The sequence below is a fragment of the Choristoneura fumiferana genome, chromosome 9 (assembly GCF_025370935.1).
Source record: "Choristoneura fumiferana chromosome 9, NRCan_CFum_1, whole genome shotgun sequence".
NCBI classification, from domain to species: domain Eukaryota; kingdom Metazoa; phylum Arthropoda; class Insecta; order Lepidoptera; family Tortricidae; genus Choristoneura; species Choristoneura fumiferana.
The window spans coordinates 9,962,722-9,976,511 of record NC_133480.1 but is presented as its reverse complement, the minus strand read 5'-3'; the positions used below and the strand labels follow the sequence as shown (position 1 = coordinate 9,976,511).

General features: G+C 38.1%; 3 protein-coding genes across 4 annotated transcripts in view; 1 reads left to right on the top strand and 2 right to left on the bottom strand.

Annotated features, from left to right (window-relative positions):
• The window catches only part of LOC141431495 (pickpocket protein 28-like), a 7,589-nt gene extending 2,765 nt beyond the window's left edge, over positions 1 to 4,824 (top strand). Inside the window, exons 11-14 of the mRNA XM_074092684.1 lie at positions 455 to 526; positions 3,604 to 3,736; positions 4,098 to 4,189; positions 4,281 to 4,824. Of these exons, the coding sequence (XP_073948785.1) occupies positions 455 to 526; positions 3,604 to 3,736; positions 4,098 to 4,189; positions 4,281 to 4,414 (431 nt within the window). The 3' untranslated portion in view covers positions 4,415 to 4,824. The remainder of the gene's footprint in view (positions 1 to 454; positions 527 to 3,603; positions 3,737 to 4,097; positions 4,190 to 4,280) is intronic.
• Positions 4,825 to 4,918: 94 nt separating this feature from the next.
• On the bottom strand, positions 4,919 to 8,476 carry MED31 (mediator complex subunit 31). The gene is made up of 4 exons (XM_074092276.1): positions 8,304 to 8,476; positions 8,113 to 8,202; positions 7,852 to 8,021; positions 4,919 to 6,561 (listed from the first exon to the last, which is right to left on the bottom strand). The coding sequence occupies exons 1-4, from the start codon at positions 8,317 to 8,319 to the stop codon at positions 6,421 to 6,423; spliced, it is 417 nt and encodes a 138-aa protein (XP_073948377.1). The 5' UTR covers positions 8,320 to 8,476; the 3' UTR covers positions 4,919 to 6,420.
• A 644-nt stretch (positions 8,477 to 9,120) lies between these two features.
• Positions 9,121 to 13,683, bottom strand: LOC141431206 (uncharacterized). Of its 2 annotated transcripts, XM_074092274.1 has the most exons (3): positions 13,587 to 13,683; positions 12,051 to 13,048; positions 9,121 to 10,263 (listed from the first exon to the last, which is right to left on the bottom strand). In XM_074092274.1, exon 2 carries the CDS (start codon positions 13,037 to 13,039, stop codon positions 12,053 to 12,055), a length of 987 nt encoding a protein of 328 aa, XP_073948375.1. In that variant the 5' UTR covers positions 13,040 to 13,048; positions 13,587 to 13,683; the 3' UTR covers positions 9,121 to 10,263; positions 12,051 to 12,052. The 2 variants fall into 2 exon arrangements, with proteins under 2 accessions (XP_073948375.1, XP_073948374.1); XM_074092273.1 differs by having other exon boundaries at positions 9,121 to 13,048.
• Between the last annotated feature and the right edge of the window lie 107 nt (positions 13,684 to 13,790).

Sequence of the window (13,790 nt, the reverse complement as noted above, 5' to 3'; positions counted from 1 at the left end):
CTTTTAAAGCACAATTAAATAATGTTCAGATTCTGCTGCACAACCCCACGGAAACCCCTAACATTGCGAACCTGGGTGATATCTACGGGCCTGGGATAGAAACTCGGGTTGCCATACAAACGAGGATATCCGATGCTCAACCAGCACTCAAGTCAATCGACATTGAAAAGCGACTCTGCCTGTTCTCTAGCGAAAAGGAATTGGTCTTCTACAGGTAATGTGTTACCCCAAAACATATTTAGAAACAGAACCGAATAACATTTATCACAACCGTTATATTTCAGAACTTATACGTTAAGGAATTGCGAGATGGAGTGCGAAGCCCGAAATATGTTAGCTTTGTGCAAATGCGTTCTTTACTACATGCCTAGTGAGTGCACCTACCTAATACCTACATTTATTTCAAGTCCGCTTCACTTTTGATTAACTTTTAATATTTTTATTTAACCCTTAGAAAATAAAACCACACGTGTGTGCGGAAAAGCCGATGCTAAATGCTACATAAATATGAAATTATTGTCTAATGGTAAGTAATTAAAATAATGATTTTTACTTAAAGTAAATAATCCGGATCGCTTTTCTGAAAGGTGTTTTTTTTTCGAACTGACGTTTGCTATTAGCCACTTTCTAGTAGGGTAGAGCCTGGCCAAGCTAAGTCTGCAGAGAATAATATGGTAACACTGCAAATGTAACGCATATTATGTACGTGATTTGACGTTAAAATACAGTGTTGCCAAATTATTCCGTTGCAGACTTAGCTTGGCGAGGCTCTAAGTCCGGGGTAGATGGCCATAGTTTTTATTAAAACCAATAAAAAAAAGAATTTATGCGCTACAATGGAAATCTATGTAATTAATTATCTATGTAATTAGTCACAATTTCTAATAAAATAGTTATGAAATATGAGTTTAAAAAAAAACACAGTCGGCCATCTCTCCCGAAGTGCCCGGGTGTGATGGCCATAGCAGTAGGGATAAGATGGCCGTATCGCAATTCTAGGTTTAGCGTAGTTTTTGGTCTATATTTCAACATATTTTTTATAAGGAACACGTGTTGCCAAACCCAGTATAATTTTCATGTGTCCAAATCTGGCACTCTTGCATTGAAGTAAGTCTTCGACGAGAACTGTTTTTAACATTTTTTTGCTACCCATGAATGACGTCACACCTGCTGTTTCTTATTTTTGACTGGTAATATAATTAATGGTACATTGTCAGTACTACCTGATACTTTTCAGAAAACTTCTATACAATCATTACATTCACACAGGATATTCACACAGTTGACAGTTCAATCGCACAGGGCAGCGTTTTAGGATGTGTGCTTTTCCTCATTTACATAAATGACCTACCACAGACCACTGAACACAAATGTGTTTTGTTTGCTGACGACATATCAATCCTATTTAAATGCAGCAATGAACAAGATAGTAACACTTTAATCCCAAATACTTACCATACCATAGCTCATTGGCTTCAAGACCACAATCCTATAACTAATAATAGCAAAACAAAAATCATCCAGTTCAGACCAAGACAAAAACAACAAATTAATTTAAACTCAATTTTAAAGATTATTAACGTAGAAGAAGTTGGCGAATGCACATTGTTAGGGGTTACTATTGATAACCATTTAAATTGGAAAAAACACATCGAAAACTGTAAAGTTAAAATGTCACAATTCATATATGCGCTGAGCGTTCTCAAGGTAAATACCAGCACGGCTTGTGCGTTGGCAACGTACCATGCGCACGCGGCCGCCTGGCTGCGCTACGGGCTGCTGCTGTGGGGGCACAGCTCCGACGCGCACCAGCTCTTTGTAATGCAGAAAACATGTCTGAGGATCCTAGCCAATATCCACCAACCAAGCAGTTGCAAACCACATTTCAAAAATTTAAATCACTATATATCTTAGAAACAGCAATATTTGTCAAGAAAAACCTACATTTGTACCAATTTTCAAAAAGTGCCCGTCGAACCCATAAATTAGTCCTTCCTTAACCCATACTAGAAATCTACAAAAACAGCCCGAATTATAGATCAATTAACATTTACGATAAATTGCCTTTAAATACAAAAAATATCAAAAATAATACTTTATTTATAGCTAAGTTAAAAACAGACCTTTTACAAAAATGTTATTATTCTATCACAGACTTAATAAATTAATAAAAATATAGATATATTATTTGTTTGTTTATAAATAAATTTGTTGTGATATATTAAATTAATACACATTTAGGTAGAAACAAATTATTATCGTGCCATACCTAATACATAATTTAACTTTGTGCAATTTAAATAATAGAAATACATATTTTTTTAAGTCTAGTATTTTTAAGTAGTTTTTAGGCAGGTATGTAGGAATCTAACTTTAGTTGTGTAATAGAATTAGATTATAATTTCATACATAACAATTGTGGCTATACCCTACCAGGGTGCATAATTTCTGTAAGTACTAGTATTTATAAGTCTTATGTTTTATGTTTTTGCCAAATAAATGAATACTGAACATACTGAATTAAATTGGCAATCTCTCCTTTTTCCACGGGAGACATGGCCATACGTAGAATAAAAAAAAGGAAAAGTACGACATGCAATATTTTGGGGTTAGAACGAAATACTACTCTTATATTTTGCAACAAATACTAAAACCATCATTACTTTAAAAAAACTAGCGTCATAACCACGTAAAACATGAGCACTCTTAAAAAGATTTGTACCAGACAAAACAAAACAACAGGATTTTATCTAATTTTCGATGTTATTTCCCCAAAATGTTGGCTATACCGTAGCTCCCACCCATGATAGAAACTGAACTAAACGGAACTGGTGGGGTAAAGTCGACGCTTCTATGAATTATTTCGATTAGCCATCTCTCCCTTATGGCCATCTACCCCGGATTTACCCTAGTTATTTATTACAGCTTACCAGAGAGAAGGTGAACTGCTGGAGCTGGACAGGTCACTCAGAAAGGGCGTTTTAGCTTATGTATCTAAGGGGGCTCCTAGACGGGCCATATTTTCACTGCAATATGTGGCCGGCAACTATTGGTGTCCCTGTCTAACATGTGAGTAAGAGAGGGACACCAATAGTTGCCGGCCACAAATGAGGGCTCTCGTTTTTTGTCTCACTAGATGGCGCACTGTTGCGTGAGGTTTTAAGTATGGCTTTCAAAGTCTGTTATTACGGGCGTGAAAACAAAGTTTAGATTAAAATCATATTTAATACACCTTAAAACCGTAGCATAAAAATATCGAGCATGCCACAGTGTTGCAAAGTCCCCGTTTTGTTCGGAAAAAAGGGAGGACAAAGGTTTCCGAAAGACAAAACTGTCTAAAAACACAGACATTCATTGCCCCGGAACGCATATTTGCCATAATTAATTTCAGGTATTGCAAAATATTCACAAAATTATTCTAATTATAAATAAACCCGCGTAGCTCACCAAAAACTATGAGATTTGACATTTCGGAGACCTCACACTACACTAGCGCCTCTAGCGGCGAATTCACACGCGATCCCCCATTGCAGTGAAAATATGGCCCGTCTAGGAGCCCCTTTAGTTAACCATAGCATTGTACATATATTGTAGATCATCAAGTCACTTGCGAAGAGTGCCTGCCTGCTTGCACGGAAATTGCATATTACGAACGCATGAGCTCTGCGAAGCTGAGCCAGTCACTCCTCGTGCAGTATGCCAAACGGCTTGGCAACAGAACAACCGAATACATAACGTAAGTGTGTATAGGTAAGTCTCAGATCCAAGAGTCCCATGTTGGGCGCCAGTCAGGAAGTGTTAAGAGAAAATGCACAGTATTTCCCGTGGGTTTAACCTTGATAAAGAAATGAACTAGAAACAATTACTTTGCTCACCCGCGACATTACGACAAATAAGTTTATGTAACAAATGTGTGTTCGTGCAGCTCCTTCACCTCCACACTGTAAGAACACACGCAAATCGCACACACCCAACTATCCCCACCACCATACAACACTGATGCGTTTCGAACTCAACCGGAGTTCATCCTCAGAGCAACGCAGGTGTTAGAGTGTATTGAGTCTAACGTACTAAAGATGCATTAAACTTTCTTTCAGAGAAAATATGCTAATAATTCACTTTTATTTTGAGGACCGCACATTCACAAGATTTACAAAAGGAGAAATTTTTGGTCTCACTGAATTTTTGTGTAAGTATCATAACCTACATAATAAGATCAGACTCAATTAATTTTCATTGTTTCTTTTACCGAATAATACTCTATCTCACATTTTGATCAGCAAATACAGGTGGTCTGCTGGGCCTCTGCATGGGATTTAGCATGATGAGTGTGGTGGAGCTGATTTACTATGTAACTCTACGAGCGCTATGCCTGGCGAGGCGTAGGCGACCCAAGCAAATGTTCACTCAATGAACTACCCACTATTAGCAATGCTATTATCAATACTCAATGGCGACAAGTTCCGCGTGACGTCATGACTTGGTACAATGTGTCGCATGGCGCAAATTCACGCGGAACATTAACTGGCTGTATCTTCATATTTTTTGTTTAATTGACAAAAGAAAATATGTGTCCAATATTTTCTCATAATCTAATTGATGGCCTAATCCGATTTTTTTTTAACCTCTTCACCGCCACAAATCAAACGAGGTGACGTGCTCTGTACGCCACAGAAAACCAGCGACAAATCAACTTGATTTTTAATTCCATTGCAGAAGGATTAATATCGAGTTGAATGTTGGTCATGTATAGATGATCTTGGCGTGTGAGGCATTTCCATTGGCTGTCACGACTGGATGACTGCCGGTGAAGAGGTTAAACTAGCCTACTACTTACCATTATGCACAGGCATTAAAAAGGTCAAGATAATGTGTAAAGTATTAGGGTAGTTTTGTGAAGTAATAGAATAAAGCAATCTACAAAATTATTAATATTTAATTTTAATTACTTCCTTACATTTTTACAACAAGTACATCAGTCTATCAATATCATAAAACGTAGTGGTTATATTCTCTTTGATCAATATTTTAGAACCTGATTTAAACTAAACATTTGAAAAGCATTTTCGCGGCGACACTATCGCAACCTACTGTAGAAACTTTTCACAGAAAATGTCATGAGATATTGCATTTCATTGACTGACAATGAAAGTCATTATGACACCGTTAAAGAACGTCCTCCGTAGGCTAGAAATAATATGGTTCGACTATACACAATGCAACACGATAACATACGATAACAAGTCCTAAAAGGTCTTAGTTCATAAGAATCTTATTTTTTTATACTGACATTAGGCATGGGCATAATTTAGTAAACTTAATGTGACTATGCTAGTCTCATAAAGGAGGCTATGCATCCAATCAATTAAGTATCATCATCATCATCATCTCAGCCGTAGGACGTCCACTGTTGGACATAGGCCTCCCCCACAGACTTCCAGTTGCTTCGGTTGGCAGCGGCCTGCATCCACCGTGAACCCGCAGCTTTAACCAGGTCATCCGTCCATCTTGTTGGTGGACGTCCTAAGCTGCGCTTGCCGATCCACGGTCACGGTGATGAATAGGACTTTTAATGATTCATCTGATGATCCAAAAACATCGCAGATTTGTTCATAGAACATTCACATCAACCATTTTGTATATTGTGTATATTTTGTAAACTTAAAATCAAAATGAAAAAAATATATACTAAATAAAATTAGATGCCGCTTCAAAACATTAGTAATTTTATTAGCAAAACACAGCTCGTAAGTCTGGATTTTATTGCCTTAAATTATGGACCAACATAACAAAGATACATAGAACTTTGTTCTTAATTGGGCTGCATTAAAAAAATTTAAAGCACAAATACTCAGCCACATGACATAGGCTATGTTATTGCTAGATTTTATATATACTGATGACAAAAATTGGGAAATACATAGCAGCGGACTTGGCGCACGCTACATCTCGTTTTTTACCAGTACTCAAGTGTTATTCAATTTTACACCACTAAAAAGGTATATTCTATTCTTGCTTTTTAATTACAGAAAAAAAATGGTGTGTTCTTAAAAGAATATTATGCTATAGGATAGATAACTAGCTGCAGCCAGACGTTGGTGCCACCAGAAACCTCATACGCGTCTGTCTGTTCTCAGCCACCACATAGAGCTACAAATGACTTAGTTTGCAGCAAGGTCATTACATTAACCAAACTTTAACCTCTTCACCGCGACAAAACAAACGATGTGACGTGCTCTGTACGCCACAGAAAAACCAGCGACAAATCAACTTGATTTCCATTGCAGGATTAATTTCGAGTTGAATGTTGGTCATGTATAGATGACCATGGCGTGTGAGGCATTCCATTGACTGTCACGACTAGATGACTGGGATGGTGAAGAGGTTAATAACAATCACGCGTGATAAAGGTTATGGGTCTCACGAGAGCTGGCGCGGCGGGCCGGGCGGCGCGGGCGGCGCAGGCGGCGCGGGCGCGTCCGGCGGCTGCAGCGTGCGCGTGCGCCGCCGCGTGTAGTGCTGCCACAGCAGAATCGCTTGGTCGTCCATGAATTTGCATACCTGGAAAAACATTCATTATCCTTGTAAGTCCTGACTATTTTTATCATGCATAGTTCTACAGACCTAGCCGAAAATTCTAAGTTTTGTGATTCTGGAAATTATTTCCAAAAAGTTAAGTCTTTTTTCATTGAAAATTTAGATTTGTACTCCACCAAGTACATTCAGCAGTTATTCCTACAATTGATTTGTACTTTGTGAAGTACATAAGGACTTACGAGGATAACGTCATCTAATCTAACCTATATCTGGCCCACTACCAAGCTATATTGGCTAACGCACTTTGAATCACAGTTGTTTTCACCATTTCTTTCCATCACATGGTATAAGACAAGTGAAGAAATGGTGAATACAACCGTGAATGTCAGCATGTTAGACAATACGGCCTCTGGACACAAAGCTTCTGAGAATGAAGTGCCTTGAGCTGTAAATCCCACACAGGCACAGTGTAAATTAGGAACTTCACACACTGCTGAATTTCCTAAATGGGTTGCCTCACAATATTTGCCTTCACTATAAAGTTTGTCTAACCACTAGGCCACCACGGCTTCGGCCTAATGCTTCTCAAGCAGAGGTTTGTGGGTTTAAAAATTCAAACCCCGGCCCGCACCTCTGAGTATTTCGAAATTCATGTGCAAGATTAAATTTGCAATATACCACAACCTTTATGGTGAAGGAAAACATCGTGAGCAACACCTGTGAACTAATTCAATGGTATGTGTGAAGTTCCCAATCCACACTGGGCCCGTGTAGGAACTAAGGCCCAAGCCCTCTCATTCTGAGAGGAGGCCTGTGCCCAGCAGTGGGACGGAAATAGGCTGGGATGATGATGACTATGATGATAAAGTTTGTAGTTAGTATAAATACAAAAGAGTCCCAAAAAAGTCAGATATGTTTGCCTGAATCTGGAGTCACAGGGCCCTGTTTGAGAGATAGTATGTCAAACAATTAGGCTACCACAGGATTTTTTGTAGAAATATATGCCTCATTTTTAAATTCCTCATTGACAAACAAGCATGCAGATCACTGAATTCATGTTGGTGTTAAGATACATAAACAAGAGCTTATGCCGTTTTGCCTTAGGGGTTGCTTGTTAGGTTCTTATATAAGAGCAATTGAATTTTTTATTATTCATAGTTAATTAAATTATTGTTATGTTATGAGATAATTCATCATAGTCAATATTACATAGCAAATATGTTTTGCAGGATATAAGTCATATAAAATTACAAAATTCTTGAAAAAGTTTTTTTTTTTTATTTTGAGCGTCATTCATTTATTGTAAGCACTTACCTGTGCTGAGACACATTCTCTTCTGAATGCCTCATGCTGCAGTAACTCCAAGAAATGCAAACACATTGGGTATTTTAGGAAGCGAGCATACTCAGGTTCTCTCCAGTACTGAAGATACCGCAGGTAGTTGATAAAGGTTTGCTCTTTGAAGTAACCTCGTTGAGCTAAGACTGAAATTAAATTTCAAACAGCTTGTAACTATTTTTTTTTCTATTAACTTACAAATCTTTATTTTAGTACACATAACCTTTAAAGACTTACAGTGAATATAATTTGGATTAGCTAGACATTGCACGAATTCTAATTCCACTTGAAATCTTATCCTATTCTGCTCCTCCGTCTCTGGTATTCCTAGAAAGTAAGTTTAAATATTAATTCCGAACACCGAAATGTTACAACTTATTGAAATTGGCACTAAACTATATATTTTTCTAACAATCATCTAGGCTTACCTTTTCCTGACATCATACTCGATTAATATATTTAGAAAGACTACATAAAACCATAAAAATTTCATTTATTCTAATATTTTTCAATCATCTCTCGTCTCGTCAGCTTTCTTTCGCTTCATAACAATACCAAAGACAAGAATTGGACAAGAATTAAAAGGTAGAGTGGCAAAGGTAGAGTGAGTTGTATAGTTGTCAATGTCATCTGTCACCGCAAAGCACAGGTAAGACAATATGGGAAGCGAAGCGAGTGGATATCATTTTTAAAGTTACTCTTCTCTGTGACGGGGGCGGTGCTCCGCTCCATCTGTCCTGTCATGTCATGCTGACTGACGTAAAAGTAAAACTGACTGATACAATACAGTACAATTCCCTATTTAATCTGTAGTGTAGTCTTTGCTAATTGTACAATCAAACGAACTTACCTGTGATGTTCGATTGTAATTATGGTGAGGAGTCCTGTCCGAAGGGATTATACACTGGATAGGATGCCGTTTGCGGCAGCCACGACTCACAAGTTCAGAGAATATTAATATTTAGAATTTTTTGCGGCGGTGGTGTGGCCACCCCAGCCCAGCAGTACTGGTCACACCACCGCCGCCTCCTCATTCAAGTGCAGAGAGGCGCGAAATTTTAATCATTTGAATGAGAAGGGATGGGTTGGGAGGGTTGCTCCCTTCGGACAGGACTCCTCACCATAATTACAATCGAACATCACAGGTAAGTTCGTTTGATTGTACAATTATGGCTCAGAGTCCTGTCCGAAGGGATTATACACTGGATCGATGTACAGAGTAAAAATGATTAAAATTTGTATATCTTAAAATAAAAAATCACTTTATTATTCTGATATCAATTGTAAGTATACCCGTCTAGGTATCACATCGCGCAGGATGCTAATTAAATCTAACTTACGAGTTTAATAATAAATTCGTATATCTTAAGAGTAACAATCTTAGGTTTATTGCTAAATTATAAAAGATCTAGCAAAGGCAGAATTGTCCTGTATTAAAGGTCTATTATAAAACTTTGCGAAGGTTTCAGATGATTTGCTCCATCCGGCTGTATTTCTAATAATATCTATGTTAACTCCGGAGCGAAGAGCTGCAGAAGTAGCTGCATGTCTTGTACTGTGGCCGGAGAAGGTCTTGATGTCAATACCACTGTCTCCTAGTGTATCTTTAATCCACTTACTTATAGTTTGTGAACCAACTGGCAAGTGCGGTTTTTTAAAAGAAATAAAAAGTTTATCTACCAGGGAATCTATTCTGAGTGGTGTTGTCTTATCTATATAATCACACAAGCATGTGGCTGGACAGATCTTTGGGTTTGATCGAAAAAAGGGGAGTATCAACAATGGTTGTTGTTTGCCTAGGCTAGAAGTTTTGATTTGGTCACTTATCATAATTTCGACCTGGTCCTCTAGGATGATTATGTTTGAGAGTCGAATTAAGGACAGTGTTTGCACCCTGTGGGCCGTAATTAAAGCTATTAATGTTACAAGTTTTTTGCTAATTTTCTGTAAGTCTAAGTTATCATGAGGGAACCAATTGGACAAGAAGTTTAATACTATATTTGGGTCCCAAGTTTTGTTGTACTTTGGTCTTGTTGGTCTCAACTTAGATACTCCCTTAAAGAATCTCTTGACAGTGGCGTTTGTTCCTAATTCTGGCCCCAGTAGGAGAGATAAGGCAGATCTTACAGAATTCAGGGTTCCGTAAGATGCCCCATTATTAAATATTTTAGTCAAGAAATTTATTATATGGGGGATAGTGTAAGAATATGGGTCTGTACCTTTTTTATTATTATAAATCCACCATAACTTAAGCGCAGAATCATATTGTTTCTTTGTGGAAATACTTATTGATGCAAGAATTATTTCTGTTTCCCATATGCCCTTGATGATGTAGGCTTTCCTGATAGCTTCACAGCAACCAGGGTAAGATCTTGCCGATGGAGGTCTCTAAAATTTAACAAACAATTACTAGCTTTAAATTCTATAAAGTTAGACACTTTTAATTTGTTTAACAGTGGGAACCATGGCTGGGCTGGCCAAAGAGGAGCTATTAGAATACCTTCCGCTTGTTCATCCTTAATTTTTTGTAGGCACCTCAATACCAATGAGAAGTTTGGAAAGGCATAAAAAAAATATTTGTCCCATTTTATAGTGAAAGCATCCACCGCAATTGCTTCAGGGTCTGGTCCCCATGAAACATATGTATTGCATTTTTTGTTTGTATTTGATGCAAATAAGTCAATGTTAGGTATACCAAATTGCTTTGTAATGTGTTCAAAGGATTGATCTGACAGAACTAGGTCCCTTTTTGTTAGATATCTTCTAGACTCAGGGTCAGCTAAATTATCTTTTGATGAAATGTATGAGGCAAATACCCATAGACTTCTATGCTCACAGAACTGCCATAACTCCCTAGAAATGTAGTTAAGATGAGTATATTGAGTACTTCCCATTTTGTTAATACATGCGATTGCGGTTCTGTTATCTATTCTCAATAGTATTTCTTGGTTTTTGAGTGAGTGAGTGAAATGTTTAAGTGATAAGAGAGCTGCCTTTAATTCGAGGTAATTTATGTGGTGGGAACTGTCATTTCCATCCCAGTGGCCAAACACTTTATCCTTGCCACACACAGCTCCCCAACCTGCTCTAGAAGCATCAGAGTAAATTTCAAGGCTGAAGTTAAACGAATGTATAGGATTTACTGAAGATTTGATGTTTGATAGCCACCATTGGAAATCCTTTTCAAAACAACTGGGAATGTCCATGAGTGCATCAAAGTTATCACCTGATTCTTGTAATGCAAGTACCTTATGCCGCTCAAATACTTTTGTGTATACCACACCATACGCTATGCCAGGGCACACTGATACTAATTTTCCGATTATGTGAGCCAGTGTTCTAATTTTACACTGTCTTGCTAGGGAGAGTGTCTTGATTTTGTTACTAATTTCTTTTCTTTTTTCAGACGGAACTCCAATAGTCATATTTTTTGACTGCAACATGAGGCCTAAGAACTTACAAGATTGATTTGGAATTAAACTGGACTTTTCAAAATTAATAGTGAATCCCAGACTCTGTAGAAGATTGATAGTAAAGTTTGTCTGTTGGCATAAGATTCTACTGTCAGTGTGTATTAGTAAGAAATCATCTAAGTAATTTACTAGTTGGAAACCTTTGGATCTCAGATGAGCAACTGCTGGCCTCATCAGTTTTGTGAAAACATAGGGGGCGGTACTAAGCCCAAAGGGTAGATAATTGAATTCAAATATATTTTGTTCAAAAACGAATCTAAGGTATTTTTTATGACAATTATTAATCGCTATGGAGTAGTAAGCATCTTTCAGGTCTATGGTTATCATAAAGGAGTCTTTATCCAATAATTTAGTGGCAGTTCTTAAGTCTTCTAGCTTAAAATGTGGTGCTACAATAAACTGATTTAACGCTTTTAAGTTAAGAATAAGTCTGTGTTTCCCATTAGGTTTTTGGACTGTAAATATTCTAGAGAGGTATTGGCCTTCTGTATTTTTTACTTTGGAAATCACTTTTTTATTTAGTAATTCAGATATGCATGCTTTGATTATAGGGATTTCTTCTGCAGAGAAATTGTTGTTAGATGGAGTATGAGATTGGATTGGGTCAGTAATTAAGGGGATTTTATATCCTCTAATCCACTCCAAGACCGTTGTATTTGCTCCTAATGCAGTCCAGCGTTCCACAAACTGGTTAGTGCTTACCTTTATTTCTTGTAAGCGGCTGTGCGTTGCACATTGTTCATTTTGGACTGGAATTGTGTCTTGTCTGTATTGAATTTTCCTCTGAATTTCTTTGTCTGGTTGTTTTTGCGGTAATTGTTGGGGTTGTTCGTTCCGCTTACATTGTATTGCCCCCCTTCTGGTTTTGGTCTTTGGCTCTGTGATATATTGGCTTGGTTGGATATGAAGTTTTTTGCCTTTATATTTGCACCCTGGCGACCCACAGATTTATATTGTCTTATTTTATTTCCAAGGTCTTTTCCAAATAAATGACCATCAAGGGTGTTAGGTGTATCATTTAGGAAATTCAATAATTTCTTGTCCAGTAACGGAATTATAGCACTTTTTCGCATTTTGGTGTCATAATGCTGTGAATCAGCAAGAAGGTTTATGGCGTCAATTAGTGGTACCACGTTTTCTTTATCACCTTGCTTAATAATGTTATCCGTTACTTGTAAAATGGCAGTAAGCGCGGTGCCAATCTTGTTCTGTCTGGACGCCATCTTCTTATCCCCTTGTATTTGACGATAGTTGAGAGTCGCAGCTATCTCTGCATTTAGTTTGGGAGCTCCCAAAAATTGACAATTTTCAGGTGCATTATTGCGATTAGTAATGGTCTCCCTCTCCTCTTTTTTAAGACCCTCTTTGAGGACCATTTCAACCTTTGAAGACAGCTCCTGGATTATTTTCTTACCAAGATTCTTGGAGGGATCTTGAACATCTCCAAGGAGTACTCTGATTTCGTCCGGAATATTGAAGGTGTCATCCTCGATCTTGACAATCTCCTCCTTAACTTCCTCGTTTTGTTCGAGGATAGGATCGTCGGCAACGCCGTCATCTTCTGATGAGTCCAAGAATTCAACCGGCCAGTCTTCTGACTCGGAGGTATCGGCCACATTAACTTTATTTTCTAATGTCTTAAGCCGTTTGGCAATTGTATTGAGGTCTGGTTCTAGCCTTCGCCGAGACATTATTTCAATCTGAAATATATATTCAAGATTTAGTTTGGTCAAACTTTTGCGTTTGCGTTACTATACCGTTACGAGTTGAGGCGCTATGGCTGCGTCAGTGCCGACCAAAACATTTTTTTTTTTTTTTTTTTTTTTGAAGCATTGGGCCGTGTCTATGGTCTCGTTTTTTTTTTTTTTTTGTAAAATCCAAACTGAACCAATGATCCCATTGATGCCTACATGAGATGAGGCGAGGGATTTAGGATGGCCGACCACCGCTTCGACCGATCTATAAGATGTAGATGGGTGTGTGCGCGATGGTTGATCTTAGTTCCTCGAACACGATCATTGTGATCCTTCCGATCCTTCCAGGGTTATTATCACGTAGGTGCCCCTAATGGGCGTCCTTCGTGATTAGGGAATGGATTCCCAAGAAATGCACGCTATCGCTGCATAAGATGATCCTCTCTGATCGTCCCTGGGAAGGCTCGACCCTAGACGGATCGGCCTTAAGTTGCACACACCCAACGAACTATGTATTTAGCACTTCAATAATTACTTTACTTACCAAAAATTTCTTGTTTGTGCTGTTTTTTCTTATTTTTTCTTGTGAGAGCGCGTTATTGTGACTGTCACAAAAAGCAGAATGAGGAGGCGGCGGTGGTGTGACCAGTACTGCTGGGCTGGGGTGGCCACACCACCGCCGCAAAAAATTCTAAATATTAATATTCTCTGAACTTGTGAGTCGTGGCTGCCGCAAACGGCATCCTAT